Source organism: Rhinatrema bivittatum, chromosome 2, assembly GCF_901001135.1.
Source record: "Rhinatrema bivittatum chromosome 2, aRhiBiv1.1, whole genome shotgun sequence".
Taxonomy (NCBI): domain Eukaryota; kingdom Metazoa; phylum Chordata; class Amphibia; order Gymnophiona; family Rhinatrematidae; genus Rhinatrema; species Rhinatrema bivittatum.
In genome coordinates this window covers 804,558,044-804,581,294 of record NC_042616.1, presented here as the reverse complement: position 1 = coordinate 804,581,294, position 23,251 = coordinate 804,558,044, and the positions used below count along the sequence as shown (strand labels likewise).

Sequence of the window (23,251 nt, the reverse complement as noted above, 5' to 3'; positions counted from 1 at the left end):
CGCTCGGGCGCCAGGAGAGAGAGGACCCTCTCGGGATCAACTCCTGCTAGCGAGCTGGCGCAGACACCAGGAAGCGTCTGGAAGCCCGGGCTATTCGCGGCAGCCTCTGGACCCTCACAGGCAGAGCCACAGGCCTAACTGGACTCCGCTGCCATCTCAGTTCAAGCCCCCTCGGGACCAGAATGAGCTGAGCATGGGCATTTCCCACTGACCACCACCACCCCCTCTTAAACCTGAGGGCACATCGACGCCAGACGTGCCTCGTGCCCTCGCTGCCTAGGCTAGATCGCTTGCACTGTCTGCTTTTGTTACACTGCCATACCCGCCTCATTCGCTGACGCTGCTAATTGTAGCACGGCGTTTCCCGTCCTCGCCCGACCCGACTACGGCTGGAGTCAAAGTTTGACTGACCAACATGCCGTGCGGGGAGAAGAGACTGCCGAGGCCGTGGTGGCAGCTCAGCGGCTGCCGGCGGTATATTTCAGCGATGGCCGACACCCCTCCCCCCCCCCCCCCCAATCCGGCCTCACCCGACCCCCGGCGAGAACGGACGGGGGTCGCTCGTCAGTTGTCGCCGACATATCCCTGCCGGCAGCTGCCGCAGCCGCCACCACCCGTGCACACGCGCCAGTGTCCAGGAGGAGGACTGGTGGGCGGGGGGATGGGACGCGGCTTTCTGCCACTGCTCTACACCAGGAAGGGACAGAATGGAAAAGGAGATTGAGGGCAGCAGCGAGCAGGAGGGAGAGAGAGAGAGAGTCGAACATTTACAGGGAAGCCATAAAGTCAGCGGCTCTGGCAGTACAGATGTTCTGTCTCCGCTGCATTCTGGGCTGGGGGAGGGGATGCCTGCTTCCATCAGCCATCTGGGGGGGGGGGGGCTTTCCACCCTGCCCTCCCCCCTCCTCCGTCTGCCAAGCACAGTAACTTGCTCCTCAGCTACTTCCCCCCAAAAAATTAACACGAATGGAAATAAATATACAAACAGAATACAAATCTCGCTGCGAGGTCCAAGAAATTCCACCAGATTCGTCCTAGTACCGGAAAAATCCATAAAAGCAGAAATGATGGCAGAAAAAGAGCAAATGATCCACCCAGTCTGCCCAGCAAGCTTATGCCACTATCTGCTGCACTGTGCAGGTTACCCCCATGCTTATCAGTTTCCCAGACTGTAAAATTCAGGGCTCTCCGATGCTGTTTGAATCCAATTTCCCTTAACCCTTGCTGTGGAAGCAGAGAGCAATGATGGAGCTGCATCAAAAGTATCAGGCTTAGTGATTAAGGCTTGGTAAGTGCCGCATCAGAAAATTACCCGGACTGTAAAAGTCAGGGTCCTGGCTGGTTGCAGTCTGAATCCAATTCCCCTTTTCCCACTGCCTTTGAAGCAGAGATCAATGATGGAGCTGCATTAGCAGTATGAAGGCTTATTTGCTAAGGGAAGCGACTGCCACACCAGCAAGTTACCCCCATGCACTCTTTTCTTCGTTTCCATCCTCTACCAGTGGTCCCCAATCCTGTCCTGGAGGGCCACCAGCCAGTCGGGTTTTTGGGATATCCTCAATGAATATGCATGAGAGAAAATTTACATGTTATGGAGGCAGTGCATGCAAATTTTCTCTCATGCATATTCATTGAGGATATCCCAAAAACCCGACTGGCTGGTGGCCCTCCAGGACAGGTTTGGGGACCCCATTCAGTGTTTATCCCACGCCCCTTTGAAAGCCTTCACTGGTTTTTCTCTTCACCACCTCCCCTGGAAAGGCGTTCGCCACCCTCTCCCATGAAGAAATAATCAGGTAGAGCTGCAAGCATGTGAGGTCCCAGTATACACAGGTAAATTAAAGACGAACAGAATCATAACGCAGAAGGAAAAAAAAAAGGCAGCAGACTATGGGCAAGGACACATTCTGGAGTAAAGAGCAAAATGGTTCAACAAAGTTGCATGAATGTTAGAAATACTCCGAGTAAGGATAAACTTCCTAAGAGCCTCATCTGCTCTGCTTTCGCCAGGACTTCTTGCCAGCGCTTTCCGTCTCTAGAGAGAGAGAGAACCCCCACGAGGGCGACCTCTCCCCTCCCCAAACCAGGGCCCCGGGCTCGCCCCTCAGCTTCTGACGCGGGAGAATCCCTGGGACCTTCTTACACCCCCCCCCCCGGACTCCCGCATCCCCCGCTGTAAGCCACGTGCCCAACTCTCGCTGCAGCAAAGCTTTGTCCCCTCCCCCTCACTCTCTCTCTTACCCCCTCCCCCTACTCTCAAGCACCGCCACACGCCCCTCCGACCCGCAGGGGGCGATCTCGGGCTGCATTCACTTCTGGGCACCTTTCAGGTTTTATAACTCGAACAATTTTTTTATTTTTTTTTAGTGGGCGGTGGCGACTTCTACCGAGTACACCCCTCTGATCCATAACGGCCCGGCAAGTTCTTGGTACAGAAGCGCTGCTTATTGAAAGAAGAAAATCTGTTGCAAGTCGAGAAGGAGAAACCTAAATGATGAATAGGCTGTAAACAGGTTTAGAGGGGAGGGGGGGGGGGGCACAGGAAATAACATTAAAAGTCTTCTAACTTAAAAATAAAAACAAACAAATAAAAACGGCACAAGGTTCAGAGAGAGTGAGAGCTGCGGCCAGCAGGAAGAGCAGAAGGCCCTCTCTCAGAAAATGCTGCGTCTTCTTATCCAAAGGAAATTACGCTGCCCAGAACCTCTACCCCCCACTTCATATTCTTGATTTATAGCCAGCCTGGTCCCCAGCAGCTTGTTTCTAGCGGGTCGCATAACGAGACGTTACAAATAATCCTCAGCCGTGAAATAAATCAAATCACAAACAGTATAAACAAGTCAGAAAATCAGGCATCAATATAATAATAATAAAAACACACACACACACACAAAAACAGAGTGGAGTAGCCTAGTGGTTAGAGCGGGCTGTGAACCAGGTTCAAATCCCTCCCCACCCTCGGTTGCCTCCGGGGTATAGGGAGATACCTCCGGTGCCTGAACGTAATCTGCTTCGGAGTGCCAAGAAGGCAGAATATAAAAACAAGCAAGACCCGGTTACACAGCGCCTACCTCCATCAGGAGAGCGCCGAAAACCCTACCCTTTCCTGGGAAGGGCGCGACGGGAAGAAAGCTCCGAGCTGCTCCCGAAAGGTCAGCGCCAAGGAATCGTCCTGGCAAACGTTCAGACAACCGCACCCCGCCCCCCACCCCCCCCCTACTCGCTTGCCCCCGGTCTGCCACTGCCGGTAGGGGGCGAGCAGTGCCCCGGGCCTGGTCCATGTGCGCGGTTGTGCACTAAATGCGTGGCTTTCGTGCCCATTCCGCTTCCACTTATTTGCCCATGGGATGCAGTGCAGCGGTTTCCAAATACTGCTGGCACGTTTGGAGGGTTTTTAGCACCGAAGGACCATCTTAAAAGGACCGACGGGCGGTCCCCGGGCACAGGCCTGGACAGTTTACACGCGCAGAAAGCGGTAACAGGAAAGTTGAGAGGTGCGAGTTCTCCGTGCACTCACAGGTGGCAGGATCAGCGAGGCCGGTGAGGGTCCCCCAGGTCCCACTCGCAGCAGAAAGGGGGGGGGGGGGCATTTTATCAGCCGAAGCAGAGAAGCTGGAAGGGGAGACCCCAGGCCCAGCCAGGGGAAGGGAACAGTGAGAGTCCTGAAGCAGGGGGGGGCAGGAGAAAGCAGGGCGACAGGGTGGGGGGGGGGGGAAGAGATAAGAGGGGGGGGGGGTGAATGAGTGGGGCAGGGAAGAGGTACGAGAGTGGGAGTCATACTCTTCACAAGAGGGGAAGCTCCAGGTGCTCCTCACGCCCCCCCCCCCCCTCCCCTGGCTGCAGCTGTAGCCTGAGCTTGGTGTGGGACGCAAACCCCACTGGGGCTCAGAGGGCCAGAAGGGAGCAGAGCCAGGTCTCGGGAAGGGCTTAGCATTTCCCCCCCCCCCCCTCCCTGGAGCCTCCTGTTCCCTGCTGGCCCGCGCCCCCCACCGCTGGGTTGGAACTTGGTCCCTGGGACTGTGGCAGCGCCTTGGCAGACGTCCAGAGAGGCATTGGAGCAATGCATGCCCCAGTGCCACCGTGCCCGGCTACAGCGCCTGCATCCAGGAGCCACGGCGGAGGACCAGCGAGCCGGAGGGGGGACTTGTCTTAACAGATAGGGCACCATGGAAAAGGGGGGTAGGGGCAGAAAGCATTTTGTGTGTGCATAAATCATGTCCGTGTGCGCTAAGCCTTTTCTTTTGATGCATTTTCAGGTTTGCGGGCATTTATTTTTAAACCTCGATGCATTAACATAGCATTAGCTTCCTGCGTTGGAAGTTTAAGGCATTTCTAGCCTGTGCATTAAGAAACCGTGCGCTGCATTTAACACTCAGCTTATTACATCTACCCGTAAACTTGCAGAATAGCTGTGTGTGTGTGTGTGTGGGGGGGGGGGGGGGGGGGGGCTCAGTGAATGGGGGAGGGGTGGTATATATTTTGAGGGAAAGGAGGATGTGCATGCACATGGGGGGGGGGGGGAGTATAGCTGAGGTGTGATTGTACATGGAAGAGGCGTATGTAAGGGGGGTATTTGGGGATGTGGGGGTGGTGTATTTAGGGTTAAGGACCCATGCAGTGTGTGGGTGGAAGGGGTTTGTGTGTTTTTTCGGGTGGTATGGCTTTGTGTGTGTAGGGCGCGGATGTGGTAGTGAAGGAGTGCATGCGTGAGGGGCTGTAAGTGAAGGAGGGTAGGTGTAGCTGAGTGAAGGGTACGGGTGTCTGTGTGGTCTTGTGTATGTGCATGTAGAGGGGTTCTGGAAGGAAGGTGCGCCGGAGTTGTGGTCTATGGCTGTGTGTGTGAGTGTGTGTGTGTAAGTGGGGGTCTAGTTGGGGCAGAGTTGTGTGTAGATGGTGTGCACACCGGTGGATCAGTTACTTTTCCTGTGTGTGCGTTTGAGTGTATGTGGGATGAATGTGTGCATTGGGGGGGATGGGGAGTGAGATGGGTGGAGGAGTGGTGTCTGCGTGAGGTGCAGGGTGGGTGGAAGTGCGGGGGAGGAGTCTCTCTCTGTTGCAGAGTGCTGGCTTGGGAGGGGGTGAGAGTCTGGTTCTATCAGTTTGAACAGTTTCCCATGGAAAGCAATGGGGATTTTTTTTTGATTTTTTTTTAGGCTTAGTTCTCTGAAAATACAGATCTGATGTTTCTGTTTTTTTAACTCATCCTGTTCACATTGTCTTCCTGCATGCTAAATTTGGTGGTGAATTTCCTTCCCTGTCTTGGGGAGTTATTGTGGCTAGAGAGAGAGAGATGGACATTGATCTATTTTTATATAATACAAAAGCAGGACGGGGCTAAAGCACAAACATACCGGTGGTAGTTTTAACATTCGTATCCCTGCCTCCCTGAAAAATCGCCCAAGCCGTGTCAGTACGGTCCGGTTCCTATCTGCGCCTCTGCATCTGTATGTGGGTGAATGCGGAGGAGAGGGAGAGGTCTGGGATACGGGAGGAGGGAGGTGCGCTGAAGAATGTGTGCGGGAGGGGTGTGGGGCTTTAAGGTATGGGGGGGGGGGGTTTCGTGTGCATGTGTGGGGTATGAAGGATAGTGTATCTGGAATGGTTTGTGTCTGGGAAAGGTAGGTGCACGGGTATAGAAGGGTTTGAATGTCGTGGGGTGTGTGGGGGGGAGGGGGGAGTATGAGTTGGGTGTGGTCACGTGTTGGGGTATGTTTTATGTGGAAGTGCATGGGGGCTGTTTGTGGGATGCAGAGGGATTATTTGGATGGTGGGCAAGGGGATGTTGAGTATGTGTGGGAGGTAATGTGTGGGGGTGTATATGGGTGTGGGGGGGATGTTATGTGGGTGTGGGGGGGGATGTGGATGGTGGATATGGGAGGGGTATGTGGATATGCGTGTGTGGACGGGTGGATGTGGGGGGTATATGGATGTAAATTTGTGTGTGTGGGGGGGGATATGGGAGGGGTGTGTGTGTGAGGGGGGATATATGGATATGGGAGGGGGCGTGTGTGTGGGGGGGGGAGGGGGTGGGTATATGTGGACGGGTGGATGTGGGGGGTATATGGATGTAAATTTGTGTGTGTGGGGGGGGGGGATATGGGAGGGGGGGGGTATATGTGGACGGGTGTGTAAGGAGGTGGCTTCCCTCGCCAGCTGCTTCGCTCCCCTCCCCCTCTGTTAACATTCCGCAGCCTCTCACCACCTCCCCATAGAAAGCAACGGGCTTTTTTTTTTGGCAGGGTTTGTTCTCCCAAAATAGTACCCTCCGGTGCTCCAGCGTTTCGTACTCGACCAAAGCAAGTCCCCTTTTCTACTCCCTGCGAACCGGGCTTGCCGCGGCTCGGGAGAGCCGCTTTGCCCCCCGCCCGAGCTGATGGATGCCTCTTATAGAATTCTTCCCTCGCACTCCGTAAGTCGGACATAGCACGGGGGGGTCAGGCTGGCTTCAGAGAACAAGCGCCCCCCCCCCCCGATCCTCCTCCTCCTCCGCAGTGCCGCCCCGGCCTCCCACTTACCGGCGTGCAGGCAGAGCGCCGCGGCCAGCAGGGCGAGCAGGACGGTCCTCATCTTCAGCCGATGCCCTCGCAGTGTGTGTGTGGGGGGCGGGAGGCGGGGGCAGAGCCTTATATACGCTGCGGGGACTTTCCCGTTATCCGCGCGGAAACGCCGCCTCCCGGCTCCTCTGCCCAGCGGCGCTCTGCTGGCTGCTCGAGCTGTGCGCAAGGAACTGGGTTGGCAGAGGTTCAGGCGGCCGCACCCTGCCCAGTGACTGCCGGCTCCGTGCTCCGGCCACTAGGGCTCGGCTTGCTTTTCTTTTCAGGGTTGGGTTTTTGGGTTTCTTCTCTTTGTCCCGGTGGTTTCTCATTTTTTTCCCCTCTCTTTCCCCGGTGGTTTCTCATTTTTCCTCTCTTTTCCCCGGTGGTTTCTCATTTTTCCTCTCTTTGCCCCGGTGGTTTCTCATTTTTTTCCCCTCTCTTTTCCCCGGTGGTTTCTCATTTTTCCTCTCTTTGCCCCGGTGGTTTCTCATTTTTTTCCCCTCTCTTTTCCCCGGTGGTTTCTCATTTTTCCTCTCTTTGCCCTGGTAGTTTTTCCTTTTTCTTCTTTTTGCCCCGGTGGTTTCACCTTTTTTCCTCTCTTTGCCCCGGTGGTCTCTCCTTTTTCCCTCTCTTTGCCCCGGTGGTTTCTCATTTTTCTTCTCTTTGCCCCGGTGGTTTCTCATTTTTCCTCTCTTTGCCCTGGTAGTTTTTCCTTTTTCCTCTCTTTGCCCCGGTGGTTTCTCATTTTTTTCCCCTCTCTTTTCCCCGGTGGTTTCTCATTTTTCCTCTCTTTGCCCCGGTGGTTTCTCATTTTTCCTCTTTGCCCTGGTAGTTTTTCCTTTTTCTTCTTTTTGCCCCAGTGGTTTCTCCTTTTTCCCTCTCTTTGCCCCGGTGGTTTCTCATTTTTCTTCTCTTTGCCCCGGTGGTTTCTCATTTTTCCTCTCTTTGCCCAGGTAGTTTTTCCTTTTTCCTCTCTTTTCCCCGGTGGTTTCTCATTTTTTCCCCTCTCTTTTCCCCGGTGGTTTCTCATTTTTCCTCTCTTTGCCCCGGTGGTTTCTCATTTTTCCTCTCTTTGCCCTGGTAGTTTTTCCTTTTTCCTCTCTTTTTCCCGGTGGTTTCTCATTTTTTTCCCCTCTCTTTTCCCTGGTGGTTTCTCATTTTTCCTCTCTTTGCCCTGGTAGTTTTTCCTTTTTCCTCTCTTTTCCCCGGTGGTTTCTCATTTTTTCCCCTCTCTTTTCCCCGGTGGTTTCTCATTTTTCCTCTCTTTGCCCCGGTGGTTTCTCATTTTTCCTCTCTTTGCCCTGGTAGTTTTTCCTTTTTCCTCTCTTTGCCCCGGTGGTTTCTCATTTTTCCTCTCTTTGCCCTGGTAGTTTTTCCTTTTTCCCTCTCTTTTCCCCGGTGGTTTCTCCTTTTTCCCTCTCTTTGCCCCGGTGGTTTCTCATTTTTCTTCTCTTTGCCCCGGTGGTTTCTCATTTTTCCTCTCTTTGCCCTGGTAGTTTTTCCTTTTTCCTCTCTTTTCCCCTGTGGTTTCTCATTTTTTTCCCCTCTCTTTTCCCCGGTGGTTTCTCATTTTTCCTCTCTTTGCCCCGGTGGTTTCTCATTTTTCCTCTCTTGCCCTATTTTTCCTCTCTTTGCCCCGGTGGTTTCTCATTTTTTTCCCCTCTCTTTTCCCCGGTGGTTTCTCATTTTTCCTCTCTTTGCCCTGGTAGTTTTTCCTTTTTCTTCTTTTTGCCCCGGTGGTCTCTCCTTTTTCCCTCTCTTTGCCCCGGTGGTTTCTCATTTTTCTTCTCTTTGCCCCGGTGGTTTCTCATTTTTCCTCTCTTTGCCCCGGTGGTTTCTCATTTTTTTCCCCTCTCTTTTCCCCGGTGGTTTCTCATTTTTTCCCCTCTCTTTGCCCCGATGGTTTCTCCTTTTTTCCTCTCTTTGCCCTGGTAGTTTTTCCTTTTTCTTCTTTTTGCCCCGGTGGTTTCACCTTTTTTCCTCTCTTTGCCCCGGTGGTCTCTCCTTTTTCCCTCTCTTTGCCCCGGTGGTTTCTCATTTTTCTTCTCTTTGCCCCGGTGGTTCTCCTTTTTCCCTCTCTTTGCCCTGGTAGTTTTTCCTTTTTCCTCTCTTTGCCCCGGTGGTTTCTCATTTTTTTCCCCTCTCTTTTCCCCGGTGGTTTCTCATTTTTTCCCCTCTCTTTTCCCCGGTGGTTTCTCCTTTTTTCCTCTCTTTGCCCTGGTAGTTTTTCCTTTTTCTTCTTTTTGCCCCGGTGGTTTCACCTTTTTTCCTCTCTTTGCCCCGGTGGTCTCTCCTTTTTTCCCCTCTCTTTTCCCCGGTGGTTTCTCATTTTTTCCCCTCTCTTTTCCCCGGTGGTTTCTCCTTTTTCCTCTCTTTGCCCCGGTGGTTTCTCCTTTTTTTTCCCTCTTTGCCCCGTGGTCTCTCCTTTTTCCCTCTCTTTGCCCCGATGGTTTCTCCTTTTTTCCTCTCTTTGCCCCCTCACCCCTCCGCTCCTCGCTCTTTCTAGAACCCAATGGCCTGGCTCTAAGTCTGGCCAGCAGGGGTCTCTATTGCTCGTACGGGAGGGCTACGAGCGCCACCTCCGCAGCGTTCTGCGCACTGAGCCCCCGGCTCGTACTCTGTCATGGAATAACCCGCTCCTGACACGTTTGCTGGCTGATTTTTTTTTTGGGGGGGGGGGGGGTGTTTACAAGTTTCCCTGCATGAACGGAGCCGGGAGCTCCCATGCCTGGCTCCTGGAAGAAGGGTCGGAGTAGGAAGGGGGGTCTGAAGGTGGAACGGGCGCCCTTAAGGCGGCGATGGGCTGTGATCCCCCCCCCCCCCCCCGATCCTTTCTGATTCCCGCAGCGCAGGGCCCACGTGCCCGGGGGGATGGGGGAGAGACCTCGCCCCAGTGCACCGCCCGCCTAGCAGCGGCCTCCTCCTCCTGCCGCAGCCCCTCCTGCCGCAGCGGGGATTGTTTCCCAGCCGGGGCACGGGGGCGGGGCGGCGCCTGGAGCCCGCTGCAGCGCGTCGAGCTCTCTCCCTTGGCCTCCCCCCCCCCCCCCCCCCCCGTATAAGAAGACGACCTCTGCCGGGCAGGCACCGGTGCGCACGTGGAGAAGCCCAGGTCCGGACTCCCGCCCGGCAGTCGGTGACTTGGGCATCGTTTGTCAGGGCAACGCCTTACGGTAACCGCTAGGCAGTGGGGCGGAGGTCCTGGGCGCCTTCCTTTGCTGGTGGATAACGGGGGGGGGTGGGGGGGGAGGGGGTGATGAAGGCTCTCCCCGCGGGCCACAGCAGGGACTCCCACATCTGAACTGTAATACCGGTTTCATTTTTTAAATTCACGGTCCCTGTGCCTTTTATTTCCGATTCTGCGGAAGGCGGCATGAGACGGCTACCTTGACAAAGGGGGCCTCCCTGTGATGTTTTCCGACACAGGAAATGCTGGAAAGAATTATATAAGTGGAATCCGTCGCTGTCAGGGCTGACAAAACCACTCTCCAAAGAAGAGCTGGAAGCATTTCCAAATTTGGCACCGGAAGAAACGCTTGGCCTGGTTCTGGAGAACCCCCCACCGATTCAAATTCCCATTTCTTTACCCATGGGGGGGGGGGGGGGGGGGGGGGAGTGCTAGTAGAGCTTCTGAGATGTCGACAGAGGGAAAACATGGAAGCAGCAAGTGAAGGCTGGGGCCTATCAAGCACCACGACCACCCCCTCCCCCAGTTTTCCACCTGGTCCAAATGTACACACATAACCTCCCCCTATGCCAAGCCAGCACAGATACCCGCCACACATCCCCCTCGCCCCCTAAAACAAGGCCCCAGGACACGGCTGAGATCAGCTTGAGGGGGGTTTTTTTTCTTTCTTTTTTTTTTTCCTACCCTCTTTCTGAAAATTACTTTTTATTCAGCAGAGACAAAACGCTATTAATTTATTTTATTTATGAACTTTTAATATACCCACATTCGTAGGACACATCATACCGGTTTACAAATCAACTCATGGAGAAAGGAAAAGAATTACAAATAACAGGGAAGGGGGAAGGGGAACAGCGATGGAAAGGGAAGAGAGGGGGGGGGGCGGGTGAAAGCAAGAGCGTAAGGAGCGTGAAGAACAGAGGTAGGAGAGAGTGAGATAGAGAAAACATAAATAGGAACTGTAATAGCAGTATTAACATAATCATAACATTTCAATAAATTACATATTCAACATTTCCTTAAGATATAGTTCGACAAAACAGAAATGCAAAGAACACCATTTCAAATTATAGAATCGAAGCATATTTTTCTTTTTTTTTACTAATAACAAATAGAGCATAGGTGGTTGAAACTGACTCAGTTAACAGAACACGATACTCTGCATCGCATATTCTTTTTTGAAATAAAAAAACAGCAACAAAACGCTTCTCACACGCCCCTCTGCATTCACACGTGCACGGTCGGTGTGTGGGGGTATATTTTATATTATGTCATAGAACACGCAGAAACAAATATTGCAAAACAAAACTTAGTTTACTAAATGTGAATATATGGATAATAAATCAGCAAAGTAATATCAACATTAAATACAGTATCAGTAAGCTGTACATAAATCAATACAGGTAATTAATCAAAGAATAATAAAGAACAAACAAGCAAACACCTCCCTTATACGCCCTCGTATAAGCCAGCGTCGTAGGAAATCTGGAGGAATTTTACGGCCCCGAGATTCACCCTCTGTTCTTCTCGGTTCATCTAATTAGAATAGGCAAATGCTATGCTTTATATATCTCTCTGCAAGTTAGGTATTTCAAAGGCATTTCAGTACCAGTCCTTTGATCTCCCATTTAGTAAAAGAATCCCAAAATATTAGAACTCCAGAGACCTCCAGAGACCTTCTAAGACCTTCTAATATATATCAGTGGTCCACTGGTCATATTTCAATATCCAAAAATTTTTTAAAATTTGAATCCATAGCGACACGTATAAGGATCGACCTACATTAATATAATGAAGTGAGCGTTGTGATTCTTTTGAAGTTGGATTAAGTGTGAGCACATAGAAGACGAGACCCCCTGAAGCAGATTGTTTTTCGAAACATGGATTCATGTCGGGGTGTGTGACCTCGACGCTGTTGGCAAGATAAGTACTGTTCAAGTTGGAGTTGCTCACGTTGTCATGATATAGTACTAAGACTAAATAAGTTATTTTTCCTGCTCACCTCAGATGGGACTGGTATATGATTTTACTAATAATTTCACATAATTAAATACAAATAATAAAGTAAAGTGGACTTTAAACTAAGAGCAGCTTTTGAATTTTATAAGCTGACTTGGTGTCCTACAAATTAAAAAGTTTTTTTCTTTTTTGGATACTGAAATATATGACCAGCGGACCATTGATATACATTGTTGGAGTAACTTATTATCAGCTCATTGGTATGGGTACTAGTATAGAATTTGATCTTCCCGAGTGATAAGAAACACCAAATGTCTTAGCCTTTGATGTCCCCAGAGATACCAGATGTTCCTTGGGGCCATCCCAGCTCTTTATCAGCACATTGGTGCCAGGAAGTCTCAGGAATAAGGGAACAAATGGTAATAGTGTCCTGCCTTTGTACCATCCCTGCACTCATATTGATTCAACCTTATCAATCATTGGAGTCTGTTCTGAACCATAGCTGTCTATTTGCGGTACAAAATCTTCCGGAGATCTAGCTTAACTGTCTAAAATAATCTTTCCACACACATCTCCATGCATTTATATTACCTCATACCCACACCCTCGCTCATTCTGCCTCACCATCTTGACAATGGAGGCAGGGTGTACTGTATGGACCTTATAAAAGGATTTGCATTAAATCTCATATATTGCCCTCTGCTTTACAACTGTGAAGGATTTCCAAGTGACATGGGATAAACACTGTGGATCCATAAAGTCTAGAGGATGTGAATGAAGAGAAGAGGCACGGGGGTGGCTTGCGGGAATGACAGCTACTATTTGGTGATTAATACCCTTATTCAATAAACATACACACGGTTAATGCGACTCCAAGATTGCTCTATGCTTCAATGGCAAGAGAAATGTGGGAAAAAGGATTTGTATTCACAAATAAGCGTGGGAGTAGCTTGCTTGTTGGTTACTACCCCAAACCAAATAAGCCTGATACTTCACTTTCAATGCATATCCAGTGTAGCTCTCTGCTTCAATGGCAGGGGGGAATGAAGATAAGACGATTTACATTCAGACAACTACCAACAAGGAATGAATTGCATAGTCTGGGTAAACAAATAAGTATGGGTGTAGCTTGCTTGTTGCGGACGTTACTACCCCGAACCAATTAAGCCTGCTACTTCACTTTGAATACATATACAGTGCAGCTCACTGCTTCAACGGCAGGGGGGGATGAAGAAAAGTTGATTTATATTCAGACAACTACCAACAAGGACTACATTGCACTGGCTGGGTAAACAAATAAGCGTGGGAGTAGCTTGCTTATTGCGGCGATTACTACCCCTAACCAATTGGGCTTGATACTTCACTTTGATGCAGCTCCAGCACTGCTCTCTGCATCAATGGCAGGGGTGGAAGGAAATTAGAACCAAAAAGTTACCAATAAGGGCCCTGACCTCAGCGGTCAGAGTAACAGATAAGCATGAAACAAAATAAGTGTGAAAGCTTGCTGGGCAGACTGGATGGGCCGTTTGGTCTTCTTCTGCCGTCGTTTCTATATTTCATGCAATCTGAAGCAGTTATATCCCCCCAATTTACCCAGTACCCTATGGTATTTAACTGTTGAATGGCAGCAGCTGGTAGCAACTCATTTCTTCCAGGCCTTCATGTAATTCACTGAAACTTTCCGATTGCTGAACATAACATCCGGTCTTTCCAGCTGCATAAGGCCAGGCATTTCACCTTATCCGTAAAGACACAGAAGGTGGCGAGCTGACTGTCCACAAATGTGAAATACATTTACAAGCCATTTGAAAGCCCGCATACAAAAGGAAATCTGTACCCTTGGTGGGATCCGAATTCTTTGCTACATCTCCCAACAGCGTGGTCCCTTTTTGGGGGGATTTGAATGCCAACACGTTTTTCGCAGGCCTTCTAGAATGCTCTTCCAAAAGGGTTTCAGTCTAGAGCAAAGTCAGAAATGTATGCACTGACGTGCCAATAGTTAACTGACAAAACAGGCCGATGCAATATAGTGCGCTTGGCTGAGCGCACAGTTTTACACAAGCTTGGATGCGCGTCCAAAACCCCTCATGCAATTGTTGGTGTTTGAGGTAGTTGTGGGTGGATCCTTGGGCCGGTGGCAGAGGACCACGCCCCCGGGGAAAGATCCCGAGAGGGACCACCGGTCAGGCTCAGAGTATGGAGACAGACACACACTAGTTCTTTTATTAGACAGTATATAGAACCACCAGAGGTGGCAGTAGTGAGCTGGAACGCCCGGCTGGGCTGTAGTCCCTCAGGCACTGGAGCAGCGATCCTGGATAACTGAGCTGAAGAGAAACAGATATAGTGAGTAGGCAGGGTATGCGGAGTTCAGGAACAGAGCCTTGATGGTAACACTCACACTGTAGTCTCTTAGAAGCAGCCCATGAGCTGGAATGAAGTAGGCCCTCGAGCGAGTACCTGGTTCCAGGGAACGCTCTGAGAGAGAGATGGTAACTCACTGGTGCTGTAGGCAGCGATGACTTCCTGGCAGAAGTTGTATTCGGTAGCAGGACCGGGAACGTGGGCCCTCGAGGAGCGAGTACCGGTTCCAGACTGCGACCTGAAAAGCAAAGAGAAACGAGGCCCCCGAGGAGCGGGTACCCCTGGTAAGTCCGAGGAGGCAGAGTAGCTAGGAGCGTAAGAAAACCTTTCCTTTCCTTGCTAACTCAATTAATTAGCAATTTCAGAGACTTTAAGTATCCGGTGGAGATGACGTCACCTCAGGGGGACGCCCCTGAGGTTCACGCCACTGCTGGTACTAGAGTCGGGGCCGAGCGCGCCCTTAGGCTGCTGGGAAACATGGCGGAGTGCGGCATCTAGCCGGTCCGGGGACGCCGGAGGTGAACGGCACGATGATGCCGCGGCAGCCAAACTTCCAACAGGCAAAGAGGGAGTCGCCAAAGAGGTAAGGTGGGCGTAGTGGAGACGTCGGGCAGCGACTGTCGCAACAGCAATATGGGGATTAGCTCTACTAAAATGCACGTCCCAACAAGCGCATAGCTAATAGCACTCATGACAGGTAAATTCTTGTTGATGAAACTATTAGCTAGCAATACTAAACAGGAAGGTACCACAGAAAACAGAATTATGTCCAGCTCAAGGGCTTAACAAAAAATCCTGTTTTCAGTGGTTCCTCATAAGGGGAACCACAGAAAGCAGCATCCGCAAGGTCTGTCCCAATTGAAACCCCTGCCGGCAGTGAGTGAAGGAGTGATTACATTAATATTACGTGCCTGGCACTTGATATTAATTTATTCATGCCTTCACTTCCTGCCGATTGGTCCATTCACCATCACATGTCAGGAAAAGGACCAGTCCCCCTGTCCTGAAAGTAGATTGGTGCTTTCGCTGACAAGGGTCAGTGAAAAGGACCAATCAGGAACAGCCCTGCCGGTGGCGGGGAGGGAGCTCTGGCCAGGCATGCAGAAATTGCCCATTGCGATGCAGCTCATTTGCCTATTGCATCGAGCGCTCAGGACAGGAGGGCGTGTGCACGTTTGGAGACACATTTCTTACACGCTGATACAGCACTGGCCTGAATGAGAGCAATAAAGGAGGATTGGGCAGTTTCAAACGGTGGCGACAAAACGTCTTCAGCCTAAGCATGATAAAGGATTTTGTATTTCCTTTCCCTTAGACTCACGTCAACGTTGCACTTGTATAATAATTGTACGCATCTTTGAATAGTTTTCACGGTGACATCACGTCGAGCACCTGGCTCCGGTATCCGCTCAAGCCTTCCAGAGGTGCGGAGGTAATATTTTGTACACAATTCATGCTATAAGAAAAAAAAAATATTCCCCTCTGACACACCTTGTATTTCAGACCGGTACTCCAAATAAAAGGGAAGTTTACTTGGGGGAGGGGAATCACCAGTTCAGTGGAAAACAAATTCAAAGTCCACAGTAAAACAGCAGGAAAAGCAGTTCAGATACAAAACCTCACAGTCCAAACTCCTTCATGTGGTCTCCAAACTTCAGATCTCGTGTGCTTCAAGTCACTCTCAAAGTTAATTCTCTGCTCCTTGGCCCCAGTCCTTCCGTGCTCCCGAAGCAAGTTACAGGGCCTTTCTTGAAAGATCCCAAATTACTCACAGCCTTGGCAGAGATGACCCAAGGCAACTCCCCCTTTCACTCGGGCGTTCCAAGTTTCCATTCCTTGCACTGGAGCTTCCAAGACGGGAACACAGCCTCTCGCTGTCCTTCTGGCCTCCAGCGCGGCTCCTGCTCTCTTTGCTTCAGTTCCCCCCAAAAAATTCCTCCAGGCGCCAAGAACTCTGTCAAAAATCCCCAATCTCTTCAGATTCCTTAATCTTCTCCAGTCTATCTCCCTCTCTGCCTTCTGCTTCGTGGGGAGGCAGTTTTCCTCGCCGATCTAAATTAATACACCGATGACATTCAGTCCGAAAGATGCTGCAGTTCTGAGAGTTAAGGAGATCCAGGACGTACGTAAGGCAGTGGTTACAGGTAAACAAGCTCGCGATAAACCGCATCAAGGCTGAGGTGATGTTAGCCAGACGTGGGAGGAATGACGTACGGGAAAGGATTGCGATTGCCACACAAGTTAGAAACCAGGTGGGGGGGAAGGGGGTTGAGTTTGACCCAACGTTATCGTTATGGCCTCATGTTGCTAGAGTAGTTCAAAATGTCTTTTTTTAAAGTTGCGTGTAGTGCAGCCGCTCCTGACCTTGGAGTGGCCGTACTACAATGATGCAGGTGGTGGTGGCTGGTAATTTGGATTATTGTATTTCGGTCCTGGGTCCTCCGATAGCTCAGAATGCAGCCACAAGAATCCTGCTGGGGGGCCTCAAACCAGTTTTGCATTGGCTGCCTGATTAATTCGATTTAAGGTTCTTCTTATTATTTACAAGGTACTGCACTGCGTAGTCCCTCTTTGAATTAGGTTTACGTTCCTAGTTGTTTTCTAAGACCATAAGGCAGACGTGTACTCAGAAGTGCCATCTGTTAAACGGTCACGCCTATGTGAGACACGGAAATGACGTTTTGCGGTCGCAGAGCCAATCCTCTGGAATTCTTTACCTGACAACATCCTATCTGAGGGATGTATAAAAAGGTTAAAGCTTTCCAACTTAAACAGGCCCATGGAACTTAAATTATTCTTAGTTATAAGCATAGATATAGCTCGGCAGAAATTATTTTGTATGTAGTGTGCGGTTGTAGTGTTTTATGATATTTAATTATGCATGCATTTTGTTATTTAATTATGCATGTGTTTTGTGTTACGGTTGTTGTGCCCATCGGTCGCAGATGGCTGCTCCCTCTATTGCTCACCTTTTTCCTGCCTGACTCGGTTCCTTTTGGGAAGATGGCTGCCTCCGCTTCTCCACGCCGACCCCTCCGGCGTTCCCGGTCCGGCATGGGCGATTGCGTTCGCCATCTTTCTCCCGGAGTCACCTAGGGCACGCGCGTGCGTGCAGCCCCGTCCTTTATGTGCGTCATGGCGGGAACCTCGGGGGTGTCCGGTGCGGATGACGTCACAAGCTCGGATATTTAAACTCCATTCACGATTCCTAATACGAGTTAGCAAGGAATCCTCCATGCTGATCTCTCTACGTTACCAGACGCTTCCACTCTGTGTACTCTCACTCCAGGACGACTTAAGTACCCACTCCTCGGGGGCCTTGCCTCGCTCCTGTCTACCCCCTGGGGTTGCCTACCTCCTACAAGAACGCCTAAGGTACCCGCTCCTCGGGGGCCTTGTTTCGTCCCGGATTTCCGCTCCTCGGGGGTTCTCTCCTACTACAACTGCCAGCATCAGAGTGAGTACTACCACTCCAGTTCTGTCTCTGCATTGTCTCATCTCTCTCTACACAGATCCTCGGCCTACCCCGCACTGCGGACCACTACCGGATCTGCTCTCACTGGCCTTTCCATCTAGGCCTGGGTTCTCGGCCTACCCCGCTTCGCGGACCACTACCGGACCCATCTCCCTCTCGGGACCTGGTGAGACTGTGTGACTGCTTTGCCACTCTGCAGCCTTCAGAGGGAACACTGCCATCAGAGATCTCCTCTTCTGGCTGGGATCATTGCCCGTTCCTTGGGTTACCATCTACGTTGCAGTATAATAAAGACTCACATTCTCTGTGTCCATCTCTGCTTCGAGCTAGCCTATCACTGCAAGTCCCCTGCAGGGCTCCGCCCTGTGGGAGGTGCCATCTCTTGCAGCGACCAAGGGCCCACGCCTCAATGTCCAAAACACGACAACGGTAATTAATTATGTAAGTGCATTTGTTCCTCACCTTAGGAATTGTTGATAGGAAGGTTATAAATATTATAAATAAATAAATACTCCTCTCATCCCCTTTAGAAGAAGAACCACCCTGGCCCTCAGATACCTTTCACATGCACCCACTGAACTTCCATTGAACCTCCGGAGCAGAAGTGGCCCCATTGTAAAAGATAGGAGGACACTTCAAAGCACCTCTGACCCTTTACTGAGCCCTTCAAGCTGGACGATTCCACACTGTAACCCATAAACCACACTCTGGTGGCCAACGAGGGGGCCACATCTGCTTTCAAAGTCAAAGGGAGACAGGGGTGGGTGACAGTTCAGGGAGGGGGAGCAGGAAAGACCATTTGCTTCTGTTGGTTGAGGTAAATGGCCTGCATGAACATGGATCCTGCACACAGATGTTTGGTTTTTTTTCCTTCCTTCCTTCCTTCCTTCATTTTTCCGCAGCTGGGCAGCACTTTAATTGGTGGGTAAACTGTAACAGAACCACTGTGGTCAGGGAGGGGAATGACTGCTGATTACTGTGGATAAGGAGGCACAACTCTGTCCCACAGAAACCACCCTTCGACCACTATGGGATCCGTTGAAAGACAAGGGAACGGTTGGGGAGAGGCAGGTTAGGGACTGAGAGATATGTCAGGTGAGATGTGAACGTGGCCAGGGAGGGGAACCAGATGCAACAGTTCAAGAAGGCGGTGCCATCCCGGCATTTGGCAAGGCAGAAGGCACAAAGCCAAGTTATGAAGATGGAGGGGAGAAGCAAAGAAAGTGCATTTTAAAGGGAGAGAAATGTTCCAGTTGCATGCCCAGTCTCCCAGTTTTGCAAGGTCTTCTTGCAATTTCTCACAATCCTCTTGTGATTTGACAACTCTGAATAATTTTGTGTCATCGGCAAATTTGATCACCTCGCCTGTTCCCATTTCCAGGTCATTTATAAATATATTAAAAAGACAGCCTCAACACCAAGGCGCGCGACAAAGGGGCTCTCCCCTTTATGCACCCCTTCTTGCAAACCTTTGTGTATATGTAAAAATTTATTTTTATGTTTCCTTTGTTAACTAAGCTGTTTCATTGTATTTGACTAAGGAATTTTTTCCTGCTTTTTCTGTTTCACTGTAAACCGGCATGATTTGCATTTAATGCAAGAATGTCGGTATATAAAAGTTAAAAAATAAATAAATAAATAAATTAAAAAGCACCGGTCCCAGAACAGATCCCTGGGGTGCTCCACTATTCACCTTTCTCCATTGGAAAAATTTGCCATTTAGCCCTACTCTCTGTTTTCTGTCTTTTCACCAGCTGGCAGTCCACAAAAGGACACTGCACCCTATCCCATGACATTTTAATTTCCTAAGTCATCTCTCGTGAGGGACTTTGTCAAATGCTTTCTGGAAATCCAGAAACACTGTATCAACTGATTCAGCTTTATCCACGTTTATTTATATCCTCAAAAAAATGTCGCAACTTTGTGAGGAAAGATTTCCCTTGGCTAAATCCATGTTGGCTTTGTCCCATTAAACTATGCCTATCTATATTTTCAGCAATTTATAGTTTCTTTTTATAGATGCTACCATTTTGCCTGGCACAGACAGACTCATTGGTCCGTAGTTTCCTGGATCACCCCTCGATCCCTTTTTCAAAATTGGCATTAGATTGGCAACCCTCCAGTCTTCAGATATCATAGACGATGTTACTGATAGTTTATAAATTTCCAATAGCAGGTCCGTAATTTCATTTCTCAGTTCTTTCAGCACTCTAGAATGTATACCTTCTGGTCTAGGTGATTTGCTACTCTCTGGTTTGTCAATTTGCCCTAGTACGTCTTCAAGGTTCACTGAGATTTGTTTCATTTCCTCTGACTCATCACCTTTGAATATCATTTCTGGCATGGGTATCTCTCTTACATCTTCCTCAGTGAATACCAAAGCAAATAATTCATTTATTCTCTCTGCTATGGCTTTGTCATCCCTTAGTGCCCCTTTTACCCCTTGATTATCTAATCGTCCAACTAACTCTCTCACAGACTTTCAACCTTGAATGTGCCTGAAAAAGGTTTTATGAGATTTTGCTTCCACAACAAGCTTTTTTTCAAATTCTTTCTTTACCTTCCTTATCAGTGCTTTGCATCTGACTTACCAGTGCCTATGCTGTTCCCTGTTTTCTTCATTCAGATCCTGTTTCCATTTCTTGAAAGATGTTCTTTTAGATATTACAGCCTCTCTCATCTTTTAACCATGCTGTTAGTAGTTTAGCCTTCTTTCCCCCTTTTCTAATGCATAGAATACATCTATTCTGGGCTTCCAAGATGGTATTTTTAAAAACATCCATGCCTGAGCTAAACTCTTAACCTTTGCAGTTGCTTCTTTCAGTTTTTTCCAACCATTTTCCTTATTTTAGCATAGTCACCTTTTGAAAGTTAAATGCTGTCATAGTAGATTTCTTTTTTTTTTTACGCTCCCTCTAATTTTTAAGTCAGATTTGATTATGTGATCACTATTGCCAAGTGTCTCCAACACTGTTACCTCTTGCACCAAATCCTGTGTTCCACTAAGGACTAGGACTAAAATAAGCTTTCCCTCTTGTTGGTTCTTGTACAGCTGTTCCATGAAGCAGTCATTTATTTCTTCTAGGAACTTTACTTCTCTAGAATGTCCTGATGTAACATTCACCCAGTTAATACTGGGGTAATTGAAATCACCCATTATTACCCTGCTGCTGGTTTTGTTAGCTCTTCTAATTTCTTTTAGCATTTCCTTGTCTTTAGTTCATTCTGGCCAGGTGGACGGTAATACACCCCCATTACTATTTTATTCCCCTTTAACCTGGAATTTCTATCCATAAAGATTCAACATTGCATTTTGTTTCCTACAAAACTTTTATCCTGTTTGACTCCATGCCCTCTTTCACATATAGTGCCATCCCTCCACCAATTGATCCATCCTATCATTTCGATAAAATTTGTACCCTGGTATCATAGAGTCCCATTGGTTATCCTCCTTCAACCAGGTCTCTGAGATGCCAATTATTTCTACCTCTTCATCCAGTGCTACACTCTCTAACTCTCCCACCTTATTTTTTAGACTTCCAGCATTTGGATACAGACATTTCAAAGTATATTTTTAGTTTATATTAACAACCTGCTTTTCAGTTGAGAAGTGTTATTCATACTTTTTCTGCTCTTAAAGACACCAGGTCCACTTTGGCATTTATTGCAACCTTTCTACTGGGATGACATAAGTTTCCTGTTCTCTTAGTATCCTTCAAAGATATATCATTCCGATTAATGTGCTTCTGAGCGACTGTTGGTTTTTCCCCATCATCTAGTTATAAAGCTGCGTTATCTCCTTTTAAAGGTTAGTGCTAGCAACCGGGTTCCACTCTGGTTACGGCGGAACCCATCCTTTCAGAAAAGGCCCCTCCCTCCCTTCCCCAAAATGATGCCCAGTTCCTAACAAATCTAAAGCAATCTTCCCTGCACTATCAAATCATCCACGCATTGAATCTTTGGAGCTCTGTGTTGCGTCTGTCACTGCTCGACGTCCTCACTCCGCCCTCTTTACTTCTGTGACGACTCCCTCCAGATCTGATGGACGGTTAGCTGCCGTGGCGTCTTCATGCCATCTTCCTCTGGCGTCCCCGGACCGGCTCGACGCTACGGATCCGCCATGTTCCTGATGACGTGGGGCGCGCGCGCTCCGATTGATGTACCAGCAAGGACGCGAACCTCGGGGGCGTCCCCCTGAGATGATGTCATCCGCTTCCAATATAAAAGGTCTCAGTATTCGCTAACGAATCGAGTTAGCAAGGATTCGTCCAAGCTACTCTGCCTCCTCGGACTTACCAGGGGTACCCGCTCCTCGGGGGCCTCGCTCTCTTTTCTTTATTTCAAATTGCCGATAGGAACTGGTACTCGCTCCTCGAGGGCCCATGTTCCTGAACCCTCTGAAGATTCTCTACTGCCTGGAAGCTATCGCTGCTACTAACAATTGTGAGTTACCATCGCTCTCTCAGAGCTTTCCCTCGAACCAGGTACTCGCTCCTCAAGGGCCCAGGTTCCTGAACACTCTGAAGATTCTCTACTGCCTGGAAGCTATCGCAGATACAGACATTTGTGAGTTACCATCGCTCTCTCAGAGCTTTCCCTGGAACCAGGTACTCGCTCCTCGAGGGCCTAACCCTTTCCAGCTACTGAGCTTCCTAAAGACTTTATGTGGGTTTTGTCATCCAGTTCTGGCTATGAACACAGCATACCCTGTCTACTCACTATCTATAGTTTCTCTACAGCTCAGCAACCCTGGGATCGCTTTTCCAATACCTGAGGGACTTCAGCCCTGCCGGGCATATCAGCTCACTACTGCCACCTCTGGTGGTTCTACTAACCTGTCTAATAAAAGAATTATCTGTGTCTGTCTCCGTACTCAAGCCTAGCCGGTGGTCCCTCTCAGGATATCCTCCTGGGGGCGCAGTCATCTGCCATCGGCCCAAGGATCCACCTATCTACATTCCTCTACAGCTGAGTGCCCTCTCCAAGCACTCCGCTGGTAACAGATTGCTACTCCTTCCCCATCAGGAGTCTTCAGCAACAGATTCATAACAGATTGCTACTCCGCAGTCTTAACCCTAACAGATTGTTTACTACTCCCTCTACAGGAGCTGAGCATATCAGATTGCTACCTCCTCCTTCCACAGGAGCAGATTCATTACAGATTGCTAACTCCTCCCTTCTTGAGGAGTAGATCATAACAGTTTGTTACTCCTCCCTTTGTAGGAGCTAGTTCATAACAGACTAGCCGTTAAGCCTGTAACAACGGGCTACATTTAAAAAAAAAATTTTCGGTCCATTTCCTTCCCACTCCCTCCCCCTCATTCTCCCTCCTCCCTCTAGTCTCCCTCCCTCCCCCTCCCTCTCCCCTTCCCCCCTCCCCCTCTATTCTCCCTCCCTCTCCCTCCCTCCCCCTCTTCTTGTGGCCTGGATTGGCCACTGTTGGAAACAGGATGCTGGGCTTGGTCTGGATGCCTTGGTCTGATCCAGTATGGCATTTTCTTATGTTCTTATGTCCCTCCCCTCCCCTCTTCCTCCCTCTCCCTCTATTCTCCCTCCCTTTCCCTCCCCTCCCCTCTTCCTCCCTCTCCCCCCTCCCTCCCCCTCACCCCTCCCCCTCCCCTCTTCCTCCCTCTTCCTCCCTCTCCCCCCTCCCTTCTCCCACCCCTCTTCCTCCCTCCCCCTCCCCTCTTCCTCCCTCTCCCCCTCCCCTTCCTTCCTCTCCCCCTCTCCCCT

At 49.6% G+C, this 23,251-nt stretch overlaps 1 protein-coding gene across 2 annotated transcripts in view; it reads right to left on the bottom strand.

Annotated features, from left to right (window-relative positions):
* LOC115085768 (lymphocyte antigen 6E-like) overlaps positions 1–23,251 on the bottom strand; it is a 79,928-nt gene that overhangs the window by 23,111 nt on the left and 33,566 nt on the right. Inside the window, exon 1 of one of the 2 annotated variants that reach the window (XM_029592152.1) lies at positions 6,516–6,695. The exons of the other annotated variant lie outside the window; for it this stretch is intronic. Within the exon in view, the coding sequence (XP_029448012.1) occupies positions 6,516–6,567 (52 nt within the window). The 5' untranslated portion in view covers positions 6,568–6,695. Of the gene's footprint in view, positions 1–6,515; positions 6,696–23,251 lie in introns of those variants that run through there. 2 annotated transcript variants of the gene reach the window in all.